The 22,495-nt window shown below is 51.3% G+C and overlaps 1 protein-coding gene and 1 long non-coding RNA gene across 3 annotated transcripts in view; one reads left to right on the top strand and one right to left on the bottom strand.

The window, feature by feature from the left end:
• The window catches only part of LOC111856733 (glutamate receptor ionotropic, NMDA 2C-like), a 36,294-nt gene extending 15,785 nt beyond the window's left edge, over positions 1-20,509 (bottom strand). The window contains exons 1-4 of the mRNA XM_023836926.2: positions 19,412-20,509; positions 10,170-10,611; positions 3,199-3,794; positions 837-951 (exon numbers count right to left, since the gene is read on the bottom strand). Coding sequence (XP_023692694.2) covers positions 837-951; positions 3,199-3,794; positions 10,170-10,595 — 1,137 coding nt within the window. The 5' untranslated portion in view covers positions 10,596-10,611; positions 19,412-20,509. The remainder of the gene's footprint in view (positions 1-836; positions 952-3,198; positions 3,795-10,169; positions 10,612-19,411) is intronic.
• LOC111856736 (uncharacterized) lies at positions 5,175-18,517 on the top strand. 2 transcript variants are annotated; one of them, XR_002841212.2, is made up of 3 exons: positions 5,175-6,166; positions 7,007-7,360; positions 18,381-18,517. It is a non-coding gene; the product is annotated as an uncharacterized lncRNA (long non-coding RNA). The 2 variants fall into 2 exon arrangements; XR_002841211.2 differs by lacking the exon at positions 18,381-18,517 and adding an exon at positions 7,828-7,876.
• Positions 20,510-22,495: the final 1,986 nt, after the last annotated feature.

Here is a 22,495-nt window from a genome sequence, read left to right as displayed (position 1 = left end):
TGGAATTTGCACCCCCCTCTTGTGTTACTACAGTGTCCTCCCAAAGTGCAGTTACGCTAACTGGTTTCTCTGAAGTGCTTGTGGTGTGTGTGTGTGTGTGTGTGTGTATGTGTGTGTGTGTGTGTGTGTGTGTGTGTGTGTGTCCTGCAATGCCCTGACCATTTCAGCCTGGGATGGAGTCCAGGACCCCCTCTGGACCCAGTACTGAATAAGCGGATGGAAGATGGAAGGACAGGAAAGAAGCCAAATTCAGCTCTTGACCAAGGTACTAACTCTCCCTCTATTCTTAATATATCGTTGTGTACGTGCAATTGTAATTCGTCAACAAGCAGTCCGCATTTCCGTCTGTGAATGCAAACTCTCATGCACTGAAGGTGAGGTGATGTGAACGAGGCTATCTAGCAGATGACTTTAGACTTACCTAAGCTCTACACGAGTAACTGTCAGATGTAATTTTTTTTAAATGATCTGAATCAGGTCCCTGGGAGAACTCGAGCAGTGAAACAGGAAGAAAGTGATCCAACGAACCTCAAGTTAGAAAAAAATTATGGACTTGGTGACTCCCCCCCCCCAAGGTCAAACTGAGAGAATAGGCACATGAGAGCTCCTGACCAGCTCACTCTTGTTCATGCAGAGCTGCAGCATTATCCTTGAACGTCTTTGTCGGGTTCTGCTGGCCAACAAACGCATGGGCTCTGTGACTCATCGGAGACCCTCAGGCGTGGAAAGGTACAAGCTGCACGGAACCATGGGTATCGACTTCTGGAGGTCTGCCGCGGGGCAGATTCGTGGTGGATCCCAGCTCGGGTCGGACGGCCGGGTTCACGGAGGCCTACCTTGTCCCACTGCCGCTCGCGGTCCAGCGTGATGACCACCAAGGATGGGTTGACCAGATAGCCTTCGCTGTTGAAGGAGAAGTCCTTGTGCTCCCAAGTCACGTTCAACATGTAACTAAAAGACAGAAGGTCGGGCTTAGTTTAGCATGGCTACTATCGCCTGGCCACACCTCACTTTGGGCCTGGACCAGGATTGGTCCAGAATAGCGGATCTGGCAGATGAGGTGAGGGGATTTGGGCCCACGCCACACTTTGCCAGCTTTGCATGGCGACACAAACAAGCCACCGTATGTTGCCAACGCGAGTCCAGGGACTATTTATTACCTGCCACTGTGTTTATCAAAGAACCTACCGATCACATGACCTACAGCGCCTCCTGCTGACCTGCTGTGGAACATAAGCTTCCGGTGTGCAGCCAGAGGTTACGTTCAGAGTTTACTTTCCCTGCTTTGCGCAGGGCTCAACTGGTTTAATCTGGTAAATCCATTTAATCTCATTAGCAGGTGGAATGGTTTGTCAGCAAAGCACGTCCGACAAAACAAATTGTTGAGGATTTAATGAAGTGTGGAGGAATTGATACGGATCAGTGTGGTGACCTGGCGACTCGTCGCAAATGTTCGGGAAAATAAGCAGGGGTTCATCTGTTGTACCCTAATACTAGGTAACACAAGCTGCAACTGAAAGCATCCAGCTGTACGTATCAGTGAGGAACACCAGTGATACGGGATGACAGCTGTCCACAGTAGCGGAGTGAAGCATAAAAGATAATTAGGGAAGTCTGACGTCTAATGTGGCGACCTGACATGACTCTTCCTGGGGGGTCTTCAGCTTCAGCTTCAGCTTCCTCCTGAAGGCGGCAGCTTGCGAGGAGACCAGCTGACCTGGGCCCGGTGCCAGGGGGCACAAACACCCAAGTGCAAACGGCAGCACCGGCCAGTGAGTGAGTCACGTCCGACTCAATGCCATTCTTAGTGCCCAGCTTGGCATTCAGCTTTGCTACCCATCCCTGCGTATGTGTGAAACGGGCATTAGGCTCCAAGTCTACCTTTGGGTCCTTAATCGCCACACCCCCTGCAGGCCACGCATGCTACAGCTGTTCTGTTCTGCAGGCTGTGAAGCGTTGGCCCCAGAAGGCCCCTGAGCTGAGCCCGGGTTTGGCTGGCAGTAACGCTCTCACACCCATGTGCGCTGCGTCACGCCAGCATGACCGGCACACGTGTGGCACAGATGGGCCCAGCCTGCTGCTCGGCTGGACATGGCCGTCCCTGAGGTTCAGACTGCGGTGTGACTGTGTGTGAGTGTCTGAATGTATGTGGGCGTCCGTCTCTGAAAGTGAGTGTGTGTGTGAATACCTTCGTGGTGAGGGCGTGTGTGTGAGTGTGTGTCACTGCAAATGTGCGTGTTGGAGTGCGTGAACATGAGTCTGTGTTAAGTATGTGTGTGAGTGGTTTGTGCACTATGTCAGTGTTTCCCAATCCAGTTCCTGGTGGACCCCAGCCGGTCCAGGTTTTTGCTTCCTCTCAGCTCCCAGCGCCCCTGCACCAGGTATTTGGTGTTCCTGATTGGCTGGGAGCTGCTCACAAGAGTATTTCTTTTGTGAAAGAAGCTCTCACTGCTTTACACATTTCCTCTGACTGCCTAAGACAGGGGTGGCCAATCTTATCTGCAAAGGGCCGGTGTATATGCGGGTTTCGCTGCAGCTCCCTAATTAGATTACTAATTAGAGGACTGATTGGCTGAAGAGTCCTCACACCTGGGTTTGAACAGCTGACCTACAGATTACCCCAAATACCCGCACACAGATCGGCCGTTTGCGGATTAGATTGGCCACCCCTGGCCTAAGACTTATGCACAGTGCTGTATTTCGATATGTGTTTGTGAGTGTGGGCCTGCTGTCACCAAAAGTGTCCCTCAAAACATGTCACTGTCACCTTCCTCATCCCTCACCCAGAACCTCCTCCTCCTCTGCCTCCACCTCCTCTTCCGTGACTCCTCCCTCTTGTGGCCACCCTGCTCTCCCAGGATCTCGTATATATTGTTCATGTCAACTGTGTTTTGCCTCCTAACTAACTATCTACCTACCTAGCTTACTAACTAACTAACAAACAGTCTCATTAATGTCATCCATAATTTTGGCCTTTACCTCAGAGTCATTAGAGCAGTATTTCTCTATCCAGTCCTCAGGGACCCCCAGCCGGTCCAGGTTTTTGCTCTCTCCCAATTCCCTGGGAGCTGAGAGGGAGCAAAAACCCGGACCGACTGGTGGTCCCCGAGGACCGGATGGAGAAACACTACATTACGTCGTTCAAATCAAGGGTGTGAAGCTGAGCCTCCCGAGCCCCCCCGCCATTCCCCAACTTACCTGTAGAGGGAGTCGTTCCTGGCGGGCCTGACGGGCATGTGGCAGTCACTGTGGCTCTCGGGGATGGCGCCACGGTGCTGCCGGTAATTCTGCACGGCCTTGACGACAATGGCCACGCCGTCTCGCACCCGCTTCCGCAGGCTGGTGCGCCAGCGGTCGGTGATGATGCCGATGAGCCCCACGGGGAAGGAGTCGGCCGGAGCCACGTCCGGGTTGCCCACCACCAGGCTGGGCACGATCCAGATGTAGCCGGGGCCCAGCAGGCCGGCGGCGCCCGCCAGCCGGAACAGGTAGCGCGCTTCCTCATGGGAGCAGTACACCAGCAGCACCTGCGCGTCGATCTGCCTCAGCAGCCTCTGCGCCCGCACGCCGCTAGCGCCTTCGGCCATGTCGAAGCTCAGCACGTCCTGCAGCTCCCACAGGAAGTAGCTGGTGTCCGTGAAGGAGCGGATATACTCCACAAAGGTCTCGTGCCCGGGGTACAGGCTGGTCAGCACTGTGAAGCTGTCCCAGTTATACTCTTCCATCACCTTGAACATGCAGTTGATCTGCTGTTCGATGGAGGAGCCAAGCTGCAGGAAGGCGGAGCCTTCGCCCTAAAGGGGTGGGAGAGACACAGGGCATTACCACCCGCGGCCACCAGGTGGGGCGACGGTTAGAGTGTGCGACTGACTCCCTTGAGCTAACTGGCAGCGTGTGTGAGGGTCTGTGTGTCTGGAACAAACAACTGGCAGGCAAGTGAAACGCCGCCAGCGAATGGGATGGAGAAAGCGCTGGCGAGACACCGCTGGCCGAAAGCAGAGGCGGCTGGCAGGCTGTGGGGCACCAGGTTAATTTGCGGCGAGCCGTAGGGCGGCCCCTCTCCGGCGGCTCGCGTTACGCTGACGCCCTGACTAATTACGGTAATTAAAAATCCCATCGATGGCGCGACCTCCCCCTCCCAGTCACGTTGGCAGGGGCCCCAGTCCGGCTCCATACGCCCTGTTGCCAAGGCGTCCCCATTTCTGGGGGGCGTCAGAGGACCCGTTCCTTCTACCTTGACGGAGGGTGAGATGTAAGAGCAGGATACTGACGTCACGCCCTTTGAAAGAGAGAAAACGTTACACTGAGCCCCTTGTGCTATAAACGCATAACAGACAGGCCTCTTCCTTACAGAAGAGTCTATTGGCCATATGAATAATGTAAAAGTGCAGCGTTGTCCTTTTGCTTGTCTTCCTGCGTGTTTGCTTACTGATCGCTGCGGGTTTGAATCCCGACCGGTGTACATCAATCAGAAAGCAACACTAAGAGGCTCACCGGGGACAGGAGCGTAACTCAGTCACAAACATCATCCTGGAAGAATCCAATTTTGCATTTATTAATTTATCTGATGCTTTTATCCGAAGTGGCTTACAGTAGTGAAAAGGGGTGTAGTGTGTGTTGTTTGGATTTGAACCCATAACCTTCAGGCAATTAGCACAATGGTCTATTTGTTGAGCTATAGGAGCAGTTTAAGAGAGGTTCGGATGCATGTTTGACCGGTCGGGTTTGCTGAGTGGGTACCTCACTGGTGTTACGTAACCAGCTGAGAAAAGTGACGATAGTTATTAATGACTCAATTGTGTTGGTTAAGGTTTGGGCATTCAGCTGTTTAGGGCACTGTTTCCAAACCCATTCCTCAGAAACCCCAGATAGTCCACATTTTCGCTCCCTTCCAGCGTGGACTGTCTGGGGGGGGAGCGAAAACGTGGACTGTCTAGGGGGGGAGCAAAAACGTGGACTGCCTGGGGGGGGAGCGAAAACATGGACTGTCTGGGGGGGGAGCGAAAATGTGGACTGTCTGGGGGGGGGAGCGAAAACGTGGACTGTCTGGGGGGGAAGCGAAAACGTGGACTGTCTGGGGAGGGAGCAAAAACGTGGACTGTCTGGGGGGGGAGCGAAAACGTGGACTGTCTGGGGGGGGAGCGAAAATGTGGACTGTCTGGGGAGGGAGCAAAAACGTGGACTGTCTGGGGGGGGAGCGAAAACGTGGACTGTCTGGGGGGAGAGCGAAAATGTGGACTGTCTGGGGATCTTCGAGGGCCAACTTCAGAAACGCTAAAGTGGCACCACTGATGCCCCCAGTCGTTTAATCGGCAGAATCAGACTCCAGTTCGAACAAAGCCGAGCACCTCGAGGCATCGCCAGCCCCTCCGCCTCGCTCCGATGGCGTTATTTCCGTCCTTCAGGGAACGAGCGCAGATCGCCGAAAAAAGTGGGTTAAGCCTGCGGAACGTGTCTGAGAACGGCAGGTATTCTGGGCCTGGTGCGTCCCAGCTCCTCATCGCTCTAATAATCGCCCCGGTTCAGCCCAATCAGCTGCCTCCTGCAAATCCCACAGCCCTTTATACTGCAGCCAAACACGTGAATTATGTTTGTTAACACTTAGGAACCAGAATGTGTACCATGTGACACGTGTAGCCGCTGCTCTGTATGAGCCTGTTAAATAGCCTCTCAGGGACTCAGGGAGATGAAACAGCGACATCATGGGCCTCCGGGACGCATCAGCCGGGTACGTCGTGGCAGGTGAGTTATGGAATGAGCCACCAACTCCCTTCAATAGGCCAGAAATACCTGCTCACGTTGTGCCGGCGGCCTGTGTGTCTGTTTTGATGTCTTTCAGAGGATGAAAGCAGACAGCCTTCTTTCCTGGCGGGCGTGAACGAGACACACCACTCGCTTCCGCGTGGCCGCCGTCCAGGCCCCACCCCTCTGGAACGCCCGTCGCCACACACTGTGGCCGCCGTCCAATTCACACTCTGCCTCAATTAGCCGCAGGAAACGGGGCTCAGGTGCAGCGAGAAGCGGCCAGCGTCACGCACTCCCACCCTGGGGAGCAATCGCAGAACATCACTCCAACAGCAGGGGGCTCAGCAGTTGAGGAACAAGGAGGAATCTGCTGTACCGACGGCCAGAAAATGTCGAGGGGGGAGACCATATGCGCCTCATGGTGAGAAGGCCCCCCCCCCGCGTGACTTGCTTCAGTATCCAGCCTGATATTTTGGTCAGGATGTGCAGTCTTGAGGTGTGTTGACCCCCAGCAAAGCAAACCAAGGGGGTGGGATAAATTATGTCGTTGGTCTCTTCAGTTCAGGTTCATAAAAGTGAACACACCAGCCTCGAGGTTCTGGGTCCAAGGGCACCAGTAACTGAATAGACTGGGCCTAAATATGGAAACCAGTACTGATCTCCCAGCAAGATCAGAGGCCTTTATTTCCTCACTAAACCTGAGACACTGAGCCACTCCAGACGCTCCTCGACTGCCCGTCCCCGTCAATGGAGGGTCGGGGGGGTACTCAGGGGGCTCTCGGAGTGCAAACGCGCACAGGAGGTGTAGCAACTGGGACTCAGAGCAGTGATCTCAGCACTGGGGCATTTAAAGGTCAAGACTGGGCTGAGGTTTGAAGAGAAACGTGGGTATCTGGCGAGAGGCCAGAGGGGCATACAGGAAAGGCGCACGTGACATTCCGCCCGGTCCCTCATGCCGCCACACCCCCCCCCCCCCAACCATCCCCGGGAACACACCGCCAGCCCTTTCAGGATTGGGTTGCGCCTCAGTCCTGACTCATGGGGTCCTCGGATACAGGAGAGAGGAGACGTTTGACTCAATATTTAATGAGGGCTTGTTAATTAATGGCACTGGGTTTGACTGCACATTTCCGCTGTTTATTAAGGATCAATTATCTGCCTCAGCTCCCACCAGAATTCTGAAGAATACTGGATATTCTGAAGTCCAACAGCAGTAAAATAACACAGTGGTACCTCTGTCCTCTGTCTCACACACGCACAGAAAGACAGATGCATGCGCACAGGTGCGTCATGCACGGAGACCGCCTCAGAAAGGTGGAGGCGGGTGGCCGCAGAGGCAGGGGCCCGGGGACAGACAGAGCAGATGCTCTAGATCCGGAGGACCTGTGGCTCCGTCTCTGCGAGCAAGAATCTGGGTCTGCATCTGGCCCCGGTGATTGGAGCCAGGGTGAAGAAACCGGGCAGAGGAGTCAGAGCAGGGGAGCTGGGTGGAGGAGTCAGGGCAGAGAAGCCAAGCTGGAGGAACCAGGGAAGAGGAGTCGGTTGGAGGAGTCATGGCAGAGGAGCTTGGTGGAGGAGCCGGACCAGACAAGCCACCTGCAGCACAGGCATGCAGGTGAGGGGGCCGCTGTGGGGGGTGGTGTTGCACTGCTGGACTGTGGCCAGATGCTCAGTCAGGGACAGCGTATCATGGAGGTGCAGCTTGTGTGTCTGCCCCTGTGTCCCAGCGTGTCCTGGAGACACTCAGTTATCCCCAAGTTTATCCCCAGGGCTAGAACTGGGCCGGTCCAAAGGCGGAGGGTAGGGACACCCTGATGTCCCAAATGACACCGACTGCACAGGAATTAAATTTTGGTTACTGCAAAAAAAATGAACTTTGCAAGGTCAGAGAGGTTGTGAACGGCGATCAAAAATGGAGCGATGTAGCTTCTGAACGCCGGTCTCAGACCTTGGAAACACTCATTACCCGAATCGCTCGTGCCATCATCAGCGGAGAGCAAATTCATCACAATCAATCACCAGATAACAGCATCGACAAGCTTTCATGTCACCCAGACTATTTAAGCCATTTGCTTCCTGCAGGTTGCAGGAGAATCACGCCTAACGGAACCCCACACACTTGAATTCTTTGGTGTTACTAAACTATGCTTTACCTTTTTGCGGTCTGTCTGTGTTTATTTACTCGGCAAATACCACCAGCAATACCGACCCTTTTAAAATGCTTCCCAAGCTAAATATTAATTAATCCTAATCAAAAATGCTGAACAGTCTTTGCCCAGCAATTAAAATCTCATCACACCACTGGTTTGATCCAGCTGAAGTTCCTGCAGAGACACCGGACCGATTAAACATCAACACCCTTAGAATCCTACTGAAATTCATAAAAAAGTTGATTTTTCTTTTTATCCTGCTGTTTGGAAATGTCAAAGGAGCTGGCCTTTATTAAACATTATGTGAAACCATATGCAAAAGCAAAGTGTCGCACACAAGTGAAAGGTAACCTAAATGGCTTATAAAGGCTGCACGGGGCTTGTCGCACACAAGTGAAAGGTAACCTAAATGGCTTATAAAGGCTGCACGGGGCTTGTCGCACACAAGTGAAAGGTAACCTAAATGGCTTATAAAGGCTGCACGGGGCTTGTCGCACACAAGTGAAAGGTAACCTAAATGGCTTATAAAGGCTGCACGGGGCTCAGTGGACTGTGTTGTTGCCTCACACCTCCTGGGTCGGGGTTCAAATTCTGTCTCTATGGAGTTTGCTTCTTCACCCCTGTGTCAGTGAGGTTTTCATACCAGTTTCATGCCAAAGTCCAAAGACAAACAATTGTCGGGTCATAGGTAGAAATTTCAGGTCCAGAAAGTAAAAATCCAGACCAAGATGTTGTTCCAACCAACCAGTTGAGTATCTGTGACTGTGGCTCTTTGAGTATCTGTGACTGTGGCTCTTTGAGTATCTGTGACTGTGGCTCTTTGACTGTGGCTCTTTGAGTATCTGTGACTGTGGCTCTTTGACTGTGGCTCTTTGAGTATCTGTGACTGTGGCTCTTTGAGTATCTGTGACTGTGGCTCTTTGACTGTGGCTCTTTGAGTATTTGTGACTGTGACTCTTTGAGTATCTGTGACTGTGGCTCTTTGAGTATCTGTGACTGTGACTCTTCATGGTCAGCGGGCTAGTTGAATTTAAATCATGGTCTGGATTTTTATTTTCTACACCTGAAATCTCCACCACTGTATGGGTTAATGTTGTCTCTAAAACTGAGACTCTGTTTGTGCCCTATGATTGGCTGACATCCTATCCAGGGTGACTTGTAACAATGGGGGTGTTCTACGAAGCAGGATTAAAGTCATGATTGTCCAATAAGAGTTTAGGTAAGGAGCATTCCTATTGGTCAATCATGATCTTCCAACAAGAATTTATGTAAGGAGCATTCCTATTGGACAATCGTGACCTCTAACTAATGTTAACCCAGCTAACAGAGAAATCCTACTTCAAAGAACAGCCCCCTGGTTGGGTGATTTGAAAATTTGTTTTCTTTGAAATTTGTCATCACCAGTGAAGTTTGGAGAGTCCAAGATCATCAAGGTTTGCAACTTGGGGGGGGGGCTATTCAGCTGGCCCGTACTGATCTGTTCATCCATCTATTGTCTCACTGCTTCTCCAGTACAGGGTGGCAGGGGGCCCTGGATCTTATCCCAGACAGCAAAGGGCACACAGCAGGGTAATGGTAACAACAATGCGGCAATGGACTGGCAAGTGCAGGGCATCCTCTGCCTGGCGCCCTGTGTATGTGGGGGCTCTGTGTGACTGGGTAAGGATGCTGGTTCAAATCCCAGGGTCGGCTGAGTGACTTCAGCGTTGGACCCTTAACCCCCGATTGCTTCAGGGACTAACTGACCCTGCTTACTCAAGAAATGTACATTGCTTTGGATAACCCATCTATTTTCTGTAACTGCTTGTCCTATTCTGGGTCGCGGGGTCTGGATCCTATCCCAGGGGCTACAGGTTCAAGGCAGGGAATAACGCAGGATGGGCTGCAAACCCATTGCAGGAAGATCACTGGACACTCTCACGCACCAGTCACCCACACATGCACACCTACGGGCTATTTGGTAACTCCAGTTAGACTCAGGATGTTTTTGGACTGTGGGGGGAAACCAGGGCACCTGGAGAAAACCCCACGACGATATGGGGAGAACATGCAGACTCCACACACACAGAGCCATGATGGAGACTCGAACCCTGGCTCCAGAGGTGTAATGCAGTGCTAACCTCAGGTAACCCTGCCCTGGATATTGAGTATAAAGAGGGATGGATGGTTGGTTTTGTTCATAGAAACAGCATGATCATCATTAGTATCTGGACAATACAGTGAGCATGGTAGCACTGCACAGAGGTCCCCAGTATGCAGAGCGGCCCCCCAGACCTTGTGAGGAAGCACGACAGCAGAGCCCCCGCTGATCCCCACGATGGGCACGGCCGTCTGCGAAGAGATGAAGTCCAGGATCTGTGCCACGGCCTCGGAGCCCACGTTGTCCTCGAAGACGACGGCCTGCACGCGGTTGGCGGCCAGCGCGTCGCAGATGCGCGTCAGCAGCGCCCGCGGGTTCGTGTCATTCACCAGCACGGTGATGGCGTTCACCTCCAGTGGCAGGTCCATGAAGCTCTCCCTGTTCAGCCGCCCCTTGATCTCCGCCTGGTAGGAGGAGCCGCTGAACACCACCGCCACGTTGACTGGCGGGATGGGCGGCCCAAACGGGCGGCCCAAGCAGCAGGGGGCAGTGTCGAGCAGCAGGAGGGACAGCGGCAGCAGCCGGAGAAAGGCGCTCAGTCGACCTGGAGGACCGCCCATCTCAGCCACCTACTGCCTGAAACACAAGCAGCAAGGGTACCAATTTACATTAGGCGCTTTCACACCACCGCAACTTTATTCTGGAACCAAAACCTTTTTCCAGAACCAGGGACTCATCACATTCACACTGCAGGAACTCGGACCGATTGTAGTTCCTCTGAGGCAGTTCCAGAACCCTTTTTTAGTACCTCCCTCTAGCATCTGAAAGGCCGTTTGCCCAGTGATGAACCGGGGCTGGTGCTGTTCGCGGGCTCCGTGTGAATGAAGTGGACGGGCTGTCAGGGCGTATGGAGATCATGCAGCTGCACCCCGGCCATCTTAACATTTTTTGAGCAGCCAGATGGTGGACACCAAGTAAACTCTCCTACGCCCCACCACACACGTATTTTCACGGAGAGAACATTGCTTGGGGAATTTCATTATGAGCAAGAAATATTCCAGGCACAAGTACTACAGTAGGAGCCATTTTTAATGCGCGGCTGCGGGACAGATCCCCGTCATCTGAACTGCAGTAGAACTGAACCCTATTAATTAATTATCGACTGAAGCAAAACGCGTTTATTTACTACATAAGTGCGACAAGCCGGGATAAGCGAGCGCCCGTAGAGGCCGAATGGGGGCCGATGCGTGACCTTAGCAGAAACCTTGAAATGAAGGATAGTGATCACAGGGCATCTTTCCGTATCATATCCCGAAATTCAACCCGTTTGACAGCACTCTCCACGTAAAAATTTTTGAGTAGCAGATCAGATCGTATTACACAGCTTTTATAAACGCCACTCTCAGAGAATGTGGTCTTCATCAGGGACGCTGCAGATTATGGGCGAAGAAGAATATTGACGAATCTTATATAGCATTAAAATATAGTTTCACTGAGCAGTGACGTAGCGAACATTGCTTAACTAGATATTTTGCGTGATATATGGGCGTTTGTGGTACATCCGCGCGTGCTATTTTATGTTGTGGAATCGGAGTGTTTACGGGCTCCAGAGCTTTGCGCAGCCCCGGGCGATGTGTGTGAAGCGGGGTCCCCGGAGACTCACAGCAGCCTGTAAAAGGCAGCCGCTGCTGCCAGCGCTGTCTCTGTCCCGTATAACAAACCACTTCAAGCCGGCGTGTTTTACGGGGAAAGAGGAAGGACAGCGGCGAGAAGGTGCCCGCAAACGGGGCGCTCTGCCCGACCTGCCGGCGCAGCGTTTCGCGCTACGTCCGTCCTTTCTTAAAAGATCTTGAATCTATATTATTTTCAAGGAAATCAGGCATATATCATTCTAATTATTCTTCACAGCTATTTTTTCCCAGATGACATACTTTTAGGCAGTATCCCAGAATTCTCCCTGCCAGGGTGGGTTACTCTGGGTTTAAACGGCGTGGTGAAGGTGCTGGCACATATAAATGCAATTTAGCGGACCGCTTAAAGTGATTTAATGTGCCAGCACAACATATTGGTAAAACCAAATTTCTCTTATACGTTGCCGGTAATAAGTTTACATTCTGTTGCCAAATGCATTAAACTGTAATCTATAAAGACAAAATAATAAAACTGGGAATGGTTTAATTAGTCCTTTGCAGACCGCAAAGAAAACACAACGACGAACATTCGACATGTGGATTTCAAGTTAGGCTGTTTCAGACCCATTCATTTTAGAAAAAAGATTGTTTGCCTAAGTCGTTTTGGAACATTGACCCACGTTAATCGTTTCCCTAATAATGAGTTTCCATGGAGAGAATACGGCTTAAAGTGAATTTTATAATTTTGTTTTTGGATTACAATCTTATGTGTTTCGCTGTGGAACTGACTTATGAGAAAAGAAATGTGCGAGGAATTTGGTACATTAAGCCGTATTAAGCTCTTTGCTTATAAGGGGTTGCTATGAAGAGGAAAAGGCCTAAATTAAATTTTATAATTTTTCTCCTTGGATTACAGTTTCGTGCATTTGGCAATAGAATGCACTTATGACCAACGATGTGTGAGAGAAATCTGGTTTTGTGAAGTAGTTGTTTTGTGACATTAAATCCACGTTACTGTTTTCTCACGTTTTGGGATGTCCAAGTTTTAATTACTGAATGGATAACGCAACTTGGTAAAGTCAGTGCCGTAGTTAACTATAGTGAGAGTCACCGATTTATGCCTTAATGCACCCAGGGAGTCGAGCTTGCAAATGAACGCTCTCCTTCATCGGTAGCATGTCTTTACACGACAGCTATTCGGGTAAAATCCGACGGAGAATCTGGCCGAGAGGTTTAAGGGGGAGGTCGGGATTAAGTGACAGGAATCCCCTAATTTGTAGTTTTTGCGATCGATAGGTGAGATGTTACTGGCGTAGAGTCCAGCTGGGCTGATTTTCACAGCAATTCTGCTGGCACTTTAATAGTGCGCTTTACGATGCACCGCTGACCTTAGGACACTTCCTGTTAGAAGATGCGTCATTACGCACGATATCCACTTCGCCCCAACCGCACGGCCGTTAATGACCAACTCTGTCTGCCCATGTGAAATGTTAGGCCTAAATAAAGGTGGGGACAACATTCCAAATATAAAGCATAATATATAATCAAATAACCCAGCACATCAGCAGTAGGGTAAATCTTTAAAAAGTACTTCATATACGAAACAGCAAGTCATGTTACAGAAGCTGATGATTAAGCTCCAGTTCACCTATTACAGTAGTAAAAAATGGCAGGTATGTGTATCCAAATTCCTTTGAAAAGGCATTTGCGTGGTCGCGGCTGGCAGCAAGTCCCGGGTCCTGGCCTCTCCTCTCCCCTCTCTCTGCCATCTGTTCATCCTCCATCACTTCGCAGCCTGTGATCAAGCCGCCAGGTCGATCGCCGTTTCATCTGTTGTGCTGCCGCACCTCTTCGCGGTAAACTCTCTTTCGGCTTGTTTATTCCTCCCTTGGCTACTCGAGGCACCGTGCTTCCATTAATACCGGCTCGCTCGGCGCTTTGCTGGTGCCGCTAGAGAACACAGGCTAATAACTTGTAAGGTACCGCCACAGGTCCCAGGACGATGCGCAACCATTTTTTTGTCCTGCAGCTGTGTCAGAAAAATATGGTACTTTTAAAAGCTGATGGACATGACATTTGATGTGTTCCTGTGACATAATCCTTATGAATATGGCGAGGTGGCATCAATCACGTAACCACATAATAAAATTACCGGTCTGAACCCTCCCCCGAAATGTATTTGCTTCCGATAGTACACGTTGTCAGGAAGTAAAATAACTAGTTTGAACCCCTCCCTCAGGAATTTGCTGGAACCCTCTCTACACCGGCCACACTCAGAGTCTCTTAACAGGCTGTTTTAATCCCGGTCGTAATGATTAACTAAACAATGACAGTGTGATAGAAAAGATTTAATTTCTAGCATATCATTGGACCCACCAGCACTTAAGGGATATTAGAACATGTAGTGGTCATGGAACCAACCTGAAGGTTGCAGGTTCAAGTCCCAGAGCAATTGTCACATTGGCTTCAATAAAAGACAGGTGTGTAATTAAAACCATATGTCCTTACACTGTCAGACAATCTGCACGAAAGTGTGAATAACAGCGATGCTTTTGGTGGAGTAATGTAAATCTCGGCCTTTTCCCCGACGCGGGTTTGTACCCCATCAGCTGCTGGCTTTGTGATTTATACTCGCTGCACCCCTGGCTCGCCTGAACCCGATACGCTTAATGATATTAGTGTCGCTCACAACAGAGGACAGCGATCCATTCCTATTGGGGGGAGGGGGGCACGTTTCAAGAAGGGTGGGCGAACGTGACGAAGCGATGAGCCGCCACGTGACCCGGCCTGTTGGAAGGCGGTGGGTCCGGACAGCAAGCCCAGCGGTCCAAGGTGCCGATAGCTAAAACAGGGCGATGATCTAAGAGCTAACCGGCTTTCACCATGGAAATTACACGGTGAACATATTAACATATGCAAACTCGTGGACTGGTGTCAAAGCCCCCACCTGCCAGTTTATCTTGACCTTAAAATAATCTCCTGGTAACCGATGAAGAAATGTCCATCAAAGAACGTCATCAAAGAACGCCACTGATTTATGTTTATGTTTCTCTCGAAACACTGTGGGAGATCTGGATGCGACACTTCCAGTCACAAATATTTATTATCTTAAGTCAGGACATCGAGAACGGGGAATGAGGGCTGTCCAGGGACTTAACGTCAGGAAAGAAACTGAGAACCCAGCAGAACTCAGCAGAACCCACTATACACATATATGTCAGAACAAAGATTACAGCCCTGGTACAGTTTTGTTCCCCAAGGTACTAACAACATTAGTGCACACTTACCTACAGCTTAAGGTTCAGGTGGCAGACCCTTGAGGGTACAGCTCCAGTGACAAGTGATTGTACCTTCAAAGGTACAGATTGATACTTTTTTCTGACAGTATACAAATATTTTGTATAAATGACGCAGTGTGGAAAATGGGTGTATGACTGAATGAAGTGAATGAACATAAAGTCCTGTATTTTCAGTTATCAATCATGATCAAACAGCGCGAACCATTGGCCAGTGTACTGCCCTCAGATACCATGTGACCATGCTGTGCTTTCAGCCTCCATGCGTCACTCACCCGTCATCCTCTCTCAAAGCCTCGCCCACTCAGGAATAAGTCATCAGACCACGCCCCAAGCGTGACAGCCAATCTACTGTCACTCCTCAAATCTCACCCAATCAAATCACTCATCAGGCTCAACTGATTGAAGGGTATCTTCCAGACATGACAGCCCGTCATTACGCCCTACCTACCCCAAGTCGGGTGCAAGCGCTACCCCTCAACAGCTCCCCCTAGAGGGCATAATCCACAAAATACATCGTGATGGTAACACAATATCGCATGTAGACATTGCTCTGCATATTCTCATCGATCATGTGTCTGCAAACCCATGGGAAACATAGAAAATGCAGATTGAATGTATCAAACTGTGATTTATTAAACTGGAATAAAATCGTAGAGGTCTTTGGCTCCCCCCACGCTCTCTGCCCCCCCCCCCCCCCCCACGCTGCCAGCTCCCAGCCCCTGCACTCCCTCCCCATTAGTATGCAGCTGCGGAAACATGCGTGACAGTCCTTCACGTTCCATCACAGAGCCGCGCGCGCCGAGCCCCTCCCCCTTGCCGCTGACGAATGGGATGTGATGTGCCCAGGTGGGCTGTTGTGAAGTCGGGCCGGCCCCTGGCTGCTCACATCTCTGGGGGGGAGATGGGGTGGAGCAATGCCGCAGGACTCCAGTACAGCCAGTAGGGGACATCAGTGAGCATGCATACACACACACACATACAGACACACAAACACATATGTGAACACAGGGGATGCACACACTCCTCAGACAAATAGCACGCTGAGCCGTGCGTCAGTGAAGATTTCCTTCACGGTCGTCTCATGGCAGTTAGCGCCTGTCTATTGATATGTGTCTATGTGGGTACACATGTAGACTGTGTTCATCCTTATGCCTTCTTTACGGCGCCGAGCCGGTCCGTAAGCGTTTGGAGCAGCAGAACGTGAGTTACCCCTGCGTGGCCTCAAGGTTATTCCAGCTGACGGAGGCTCATGGCAGTAAAGCGGGCAGAAGCCCCCGCTAGAACCGGCCCCCGCTAGAACCGGCCCCCACTAGAACCGGCCCCTCTAGACCCGGCACCCGCTAGACCCGGCCCCCGCTAGACCCGACCTGGCAGCCACTGATAAGCCGATCTCTCCATTGTGAGACTCCAGCTCTGAGCTTCTCTCCAGCCCATATCCACTCCCTGCGCATCTGCTTCAGACGCGTCGCTGCCGTTAAACCCCGACGGGCGGCTCCTCACTAACCCACAAGTGCCAGCCTCACTTTCCTTCAGATCTCTTCCCATGCTGCGCGTGACGCATGCTGGCTGGGTCTGAGCGACCGTGCAGTGCACGCGCCCACGCACACGTGCACGTGACAGAAAGTGACACACACATGATGCCTGTGCTTGCTCCCATGCCGGTACACGTATTGCCGCCGGCTGCTCTGAACCCTGAACTGAGCGTGCCCGGTAGAGTGCCTCGGATATCTTTATGACTCGGGGATTAAGTCGGCATCTGTTAAGAGACCCTCTGTGCGGCTGCTGGTTCTCCCCATTATGCCCTCAGTGCTGCCACCTGCTGGATATCCTGACCTCCTTATTCTGCCTGCTGCTCAGGTCTGACACTAAAGATAAAGGTCGTACCTAAAATAAAAGAGCATAAATAAACGTTCTTAATTAACAACAGGGAAAAGCATGTGCGGGGAAGAGATTGTCGCGGAGATGTGTTGCTGCAGTTTTGCATCATTGCGCTGTTGTGATGTCATAGTGTTGTGATGCCGTGTCATTGTGACGACATCACCCATCAAGACCCGTCTCAGCCACTTCGGTCAGCAGTAAAATGTCTTACTCTAGGGGTTTTTTATGTGTTGTTCCTACCCATCCACATGCAGTCAGCAGAGTCCCTCTCAACCTTCAAGAAATGCCTCAAGACCCATCTATTCATGGAGCACTTCAACTAGCTAATTCAACCGCTGACCTGCTCTGTCTTTATCTGCTAACCCTCAGCTAGTCTCTTGTGTATCCTAGATGCTCTTATATTTTTGCGCTCGTCTTTGTCTTTGGTTTAAATAGCCCTTCTGTTAGTTTCTTGCAATATCTTGAAATGTGTTGCACAGCTCTTGCTGTAATTTTAACTTGAATTAAAACTCAGCCTAGCAGCACTTCTGTCTGATTTGGCTCCCTGACAGCTGTATGCTTGTGATGTATTATCCGTCTCATCTATACATCATTTTGGACAAAAGTATTTGCTAAATAAATGTAAGTATACAGTAAATGATGTAGTGTCTCATTGCTATATTGTTGCATAGCTGTCATGTTGTTGCATTGCTGTTACACTGTGGCATTGAGGCGGTGTTGTGATGTCATGCTGTTGCGTTTCTGTCACTGTAGCATCAATATAGTGCTGTGATGTCACGCTGTTGCATTGCTGTCACACTGTAGCATCGATGCAGTGCTGTGATGTCACGCTGTTGCATTGCTGTCACACTGTAGCATCGATGCAGTGCTGTGATGTCATGCTGTTGCATTGCTGTCACACTGTAGCATCGATGCGGTGTTGTGATGTCACGCTGTTGCATTGCTGTCACGCTGTGGCATCGTTGCGGTGCTAGGGGTTTGCTATGCTTTGGCTGTGGGTCAGTGCGTAGTGAAGGGCCAAGAGCCAGCCTACCCCGGACCAGCGCATCTGTTCCCCTGCCGCACAGCCCCCCCCCTCCCCCAGGGACAGGACGTCATGGTCCTTAGCTCCCTCCAGACCGGCATCGCCATCCCCCTTTCTCCTTTCACGTCACAGCTCACTGTTTTTGGGGCTGATTTTTACCCAGAGCGCGGTCGTATTTAACTGAAAGCGACGTGGCGCTGATCGATATCTCAGGGCAGACCGGGATGCATTTCATCAGCAATCCATCAAATCGTCTCATCAGCCACACCACGCTTTTACAGTGAAGATGTCAAGGAAGTCGCGTCCGGACAGTCGCAGGGGAATCAGAACAGGGAAATAAAAACACCACGATGGAAAAAATGAAATTCGCAGCCACTTGTAACTTCCTGTCCAGTGGCCCAGTGTGATAGAAGCGCATAGTAAAAATAATAAGAGGCATGATCCCAATACATGTCCTACTTTGTGCTGAATCTCAGAAGGTCTTGGGGAAATTAGGAATGCATGAGGCTGAGGTGGCGTTTCTGCAGACGAGTGGCTGAAACAAATCTAACATGCACTCCATCTGTCGCGCAGGTCTCAGCACGGCACAGAAACATTGTGTGTTACGGCGCAGAAACCCCAAAGGGGGCTGATCGCAGTTCTCCGCTGACCTCTCGTGCCGCAATCTCAGCGGCTAATGGAACGATGACCAGAAACTTGTTTGTTCGAATCCCAAAAGGGTTTCTATGTTGTACCTTTGAGCGACCAGTAAAAACTGCCATAAAAGACTTTTTTATGTGTGGTTAAAGTATCAAAATGTGTATTGGATAAGCTTATTAGATAATCATATTTGACTCCCAGAAAGGGCCCTTCTGTTGTACCTTGGCACAAGCCAGCATAAAATGCCATAAAAGTATTTTTTATATGTGGATAAAGTGTCAGATTGTGTGTCTCTATTACATAAGCATATTAGATAATCTGATTTGAATCCCACAAGGGGTCCTTCTGTTGTACCTTTGAGAAGGTCATAAAGTCTGTTTTTTATAGGTGGACAAAGTCTCCGATTGTGCGTCTCTGTCACATAAGTGCCCTTAGTGAAAACTATTTCCAAATGCCCCCCCACCTCCACACACACACACACACACACACACACACACACACACAGGAATTGGGATTGGCCCACAGCACCGCTCAGATGGGTTGTGGATTTGGTAGTGGTCTCCTGCCCGTTAAGGAAGCATGGAGCGGCGTGGAGGACGACGTGCCTGTTGTTTAAGGACGCTCCGCTCCTAGCGGAAGACGGCAGACGGCCATCAGTGGCTCAGGACGGTTTCTAACCCGTCACATGACCCCTGGTGGCACTTTATACGTCGTCATCAAGCACCAGGCAGAAAACACGGCCGAATGCTCCAGAACTGAACCTGACGTGACAGAAGCAGTCCTGGAAACCACTGGGGGGGGTCAGACAGGCTGTGGGGGTGTCACCCCGCACAGCACCGGCCACCAGGTCCGTACCTACCTAACCCCCCACTCGCACTTACCCCCAAACCCACAGAGCCACAACAACGAGGGGGGGTCACCGCGGCCCCCAGCGCCCGCACATCCCACGTGAGGCGGCAGCTTACCTGCACCGGCGATCCTCTCCAAGCCCCTGCTCCGGATGGATCATTCCTCAGTAGTGGCTTCAGTCTCCCTTCCTTTTTTTCCCTCGTCCCTCTCCCCCCCACCCACACTCTGTCTATCCTGTCCTCTTCTCTCCTCTTGGCACTTGTTTGAATCTATTTCAGTATCGGCAGAGAGCGGCAGGCGATGAAGGCATGAGCTCCAGCACTTTGGCAGAAGGTCACATTATCTCTCTCCGGGAGGAGGGGTGGGGGGGGGCATTAGTGGGAGTGAATGGGCAGGGGGGGTGGGGGTGCGGGTGTGGAGATGGAGGGAGGAAGAGATGGATTTAGGACTGGAGGAGAACGGGTGCCAGGGCACACACGCACGCGGGCACACGGCCGCACACGGCGCGGCTTTTCCGCCAGGGAGAGAGCGGCGAGCAGAAGCGGAGGCAGCCGGGACGCGCCGAGCGGGAATGTCGGAATGAAGGAGTGAGTGGCAGAGCGTCACTGCATTCCCGGGTGTGAGCGCGAGTGTGCTCGCCTGTCAGGGTGCGATCCACGCCGCTCCGAGAGACGCCTGACAAGAAGCTCAATCCGTAACCCCACCCATTCTGGAGCAGAAGGAGTCACGCCGGGGTGAGTATGGGGGGGAAACGCCCCCCCCCACGAAGCTACAGAACTCTCCGGACCCGTTATCTCGCTGTCCCGATCTGAGCAGGAAGGGGGCCGGAGTATTCCATGGGCCACTCTCAGATCCGGGAGGTCTTCGGGACAGGACCCCCCCGCGGGGGTCCGGGCTGCAACTCTCCGTCAACCTCCATGAGTCCCGGCGCGGTGTGGGGTTCCGGGTCTGGTGGTGCCGAGCTCACATGACGGCCAAGAACCCTTGCAGAACTGCCGGCACCTTGTTGCTCTGACTTGTGACCTGTTTTAAATTGGGGGTGTCCAGTATGCCCCCCGTCCCACACACCTACTCCTGTGTCCGTTCTGCCCCGATTCGCTCGGTCAGCTTGTAATCCAGGATCTTCCCCACACCATGTCACGGGAGAGGCTTGTGAGACCTAATCATTATGTTGTAAGGATTTATCCCTGTGTCTCTCTCTCTCTCCCACTCTCTCTCCCTCTCTCTCACTCTTTTCCTTTCTCCTTCTCTCCACCCCTCTTCTCTCTCTCTCTCTCTCTCTCTTCCTCTCCGAATGCTCCGTTATCGCCCTCATTCCCTCCCTCACAGAAGTTTCTCTCTTCCTTCCTCTGTCCTTGACAGTCTCTCGCTACCTCTGCTTCAGCCCGGTTGTGATCCCGTCCAAATCATTCCCCGATAGCATTGCCCCCCACCCCCCCTCCCACAGCAGACCCCGACCTGTCCCCCTTCAGCACGAGTCAATCTTTCAATGGCCTTAGTATTCTTTGCTGTCTTTGTCATCTACACAGAACTCAGAAAGACTTCAGGACTCCACTGAGACTGGCTTAGACTCTCTTCTGGTAATTAGGGTGCATTGGCGGTTTGACAGTGGTTAGTGGTTAGTGGTTAGTGGTTAGCTTCAAGTAACCACCAGAGCCAGTGCGGTTATTTAAACAGCTGACTGACGTGAACATGGGTCGAGGGACAAACTCCTGGGCTCCGGCACCAGCCCTGCTGTACCAGCCCAGAACCTGCCGGAAAACGAACCTGCTCTATTCATCAACAGTGCAGTGCGGCTCCGAGGAACCGGCCACCCCACATCCGAGTCTGCCGTCGTCATGACGGCAGATAGGCAGTGCTGGGACAGGGAATGCCGGACTCGGCGACCTTGAGATCCGTGCCCGGCAAGCGGCACCCGGCGACGCTCGTAGATATTTCTAATCAAACAGACGGGCTACAGACTCGGCGACCTCAGCCGAATGAAAGATGCCGTAATCAGGGTTTCGCCGATAGGAGTTTTACTGCTCTGTCACTGCGATCCTGAGGTGCGGCAGCTGAAATAAGGGTCTCCTGTACAGTGGGACAGCTTTTTCTTGGGGGGGGGGGGGTGGCAGTGTGGACTTTATTCACCTTTGCAGAACCCTGTTTTACGCTATGATCACATGAACAGGATCACTACGCTACCCCCAGAGAGATGGCACTATAAAACAGCCCATAATCATCTGTTCGGGGGGGGGAGGCTCAGAAGTATATAATGCTATAATGCTGCCTGTGAAAACATGCTTAGGCCCCCTCTCCGGGGGGGGGGTTATGACACCTTTGTGTAGCTAGAAAGCTCGCAGCTGGCTGCAAAGATAGTAAATGATCCACATCTTGAAAATCATTTCGGTGAACACGACTCTCACATCCCCTGCACATCCCATCTCTCACATCCCCTGCACATCCCATTCTTTCGCAGGGAAGTCTTTAACTGGGCTGTTTACTCGGCATTTCCTACAGATCTCCTGTTGATCACTCTGCTCGTGCTACACTTATATAGACGCTTCCCGGGTTACGCTGGTCCGTGTTACGATATTTTGACTTTACAATAGGTATGATTATTCAATAAACTGCTTGAGATATTCCACACTTTTTTATATATTAAAATGATTTTGCCCAACTGTAGGCTAATGTAAGTGTTCTAAGCATTTTTAAGCTAGGCTAGGCTATGATGGTTGTTAGGTTATGTGTATTGTGTTAAAATGCATTTTCGTCTTGCGACAGGTTTGTTGGAACATAAGCCCATCGTAACCCAGGAAGAGGCTGTATTTACATTTATTTTGTTTAGCAGACGGTTTTGCCCAAAGTGAAATATAACTTAGGTAAATAGCACATGAGAGTCGACTGGACATAAGTGCAGCTAGGCTGAGCTTCCAGTAAACACCCAGGTACGAGTATAAGCAGGATTGGGACAGGAGCTACACAACATCTTCCAGCAAGGCAAGAACTTAATATGGCTATTCAATGACAAGAAGTGCAACCTTAAGAATATTCAGGAAACACAGAGTGGTATTAGGCTAGAGGAGATATTTCTGGGTCTTGAGGCATTTCTTGAAGGTGGAGATCTGGAATCTGATATCTGGATGGTTTGGGGGTTTTGATTGAAACTTCCTCGTTATTGACCAGTGGCTGGTCACCTTACCTCCCTGCCGGAATTCCCC

The sequence above is a fragment of the Paramormyrops kingsleyae genome, chromosome 22 (genome assembly GCF_048594095.1).
Source record: "Paramormyrops kingsleyae isolate MSU_618 chromosome 22, PKINGS_0.4, whole genome shotgun sequence".
In the NCBI taxonomy this organism is placed as follows: Eukaryota; Metazoa; Chordata; class Actinopteri; order Osteoglossiformes; family Mormyridae; genus Paramormyrops; species Paramormyrops kingsleyae.
Note: the sequence above shows the minus strand (reverse complement) of the source record. Positions and strands in the feature narration are given on the sequence as shown.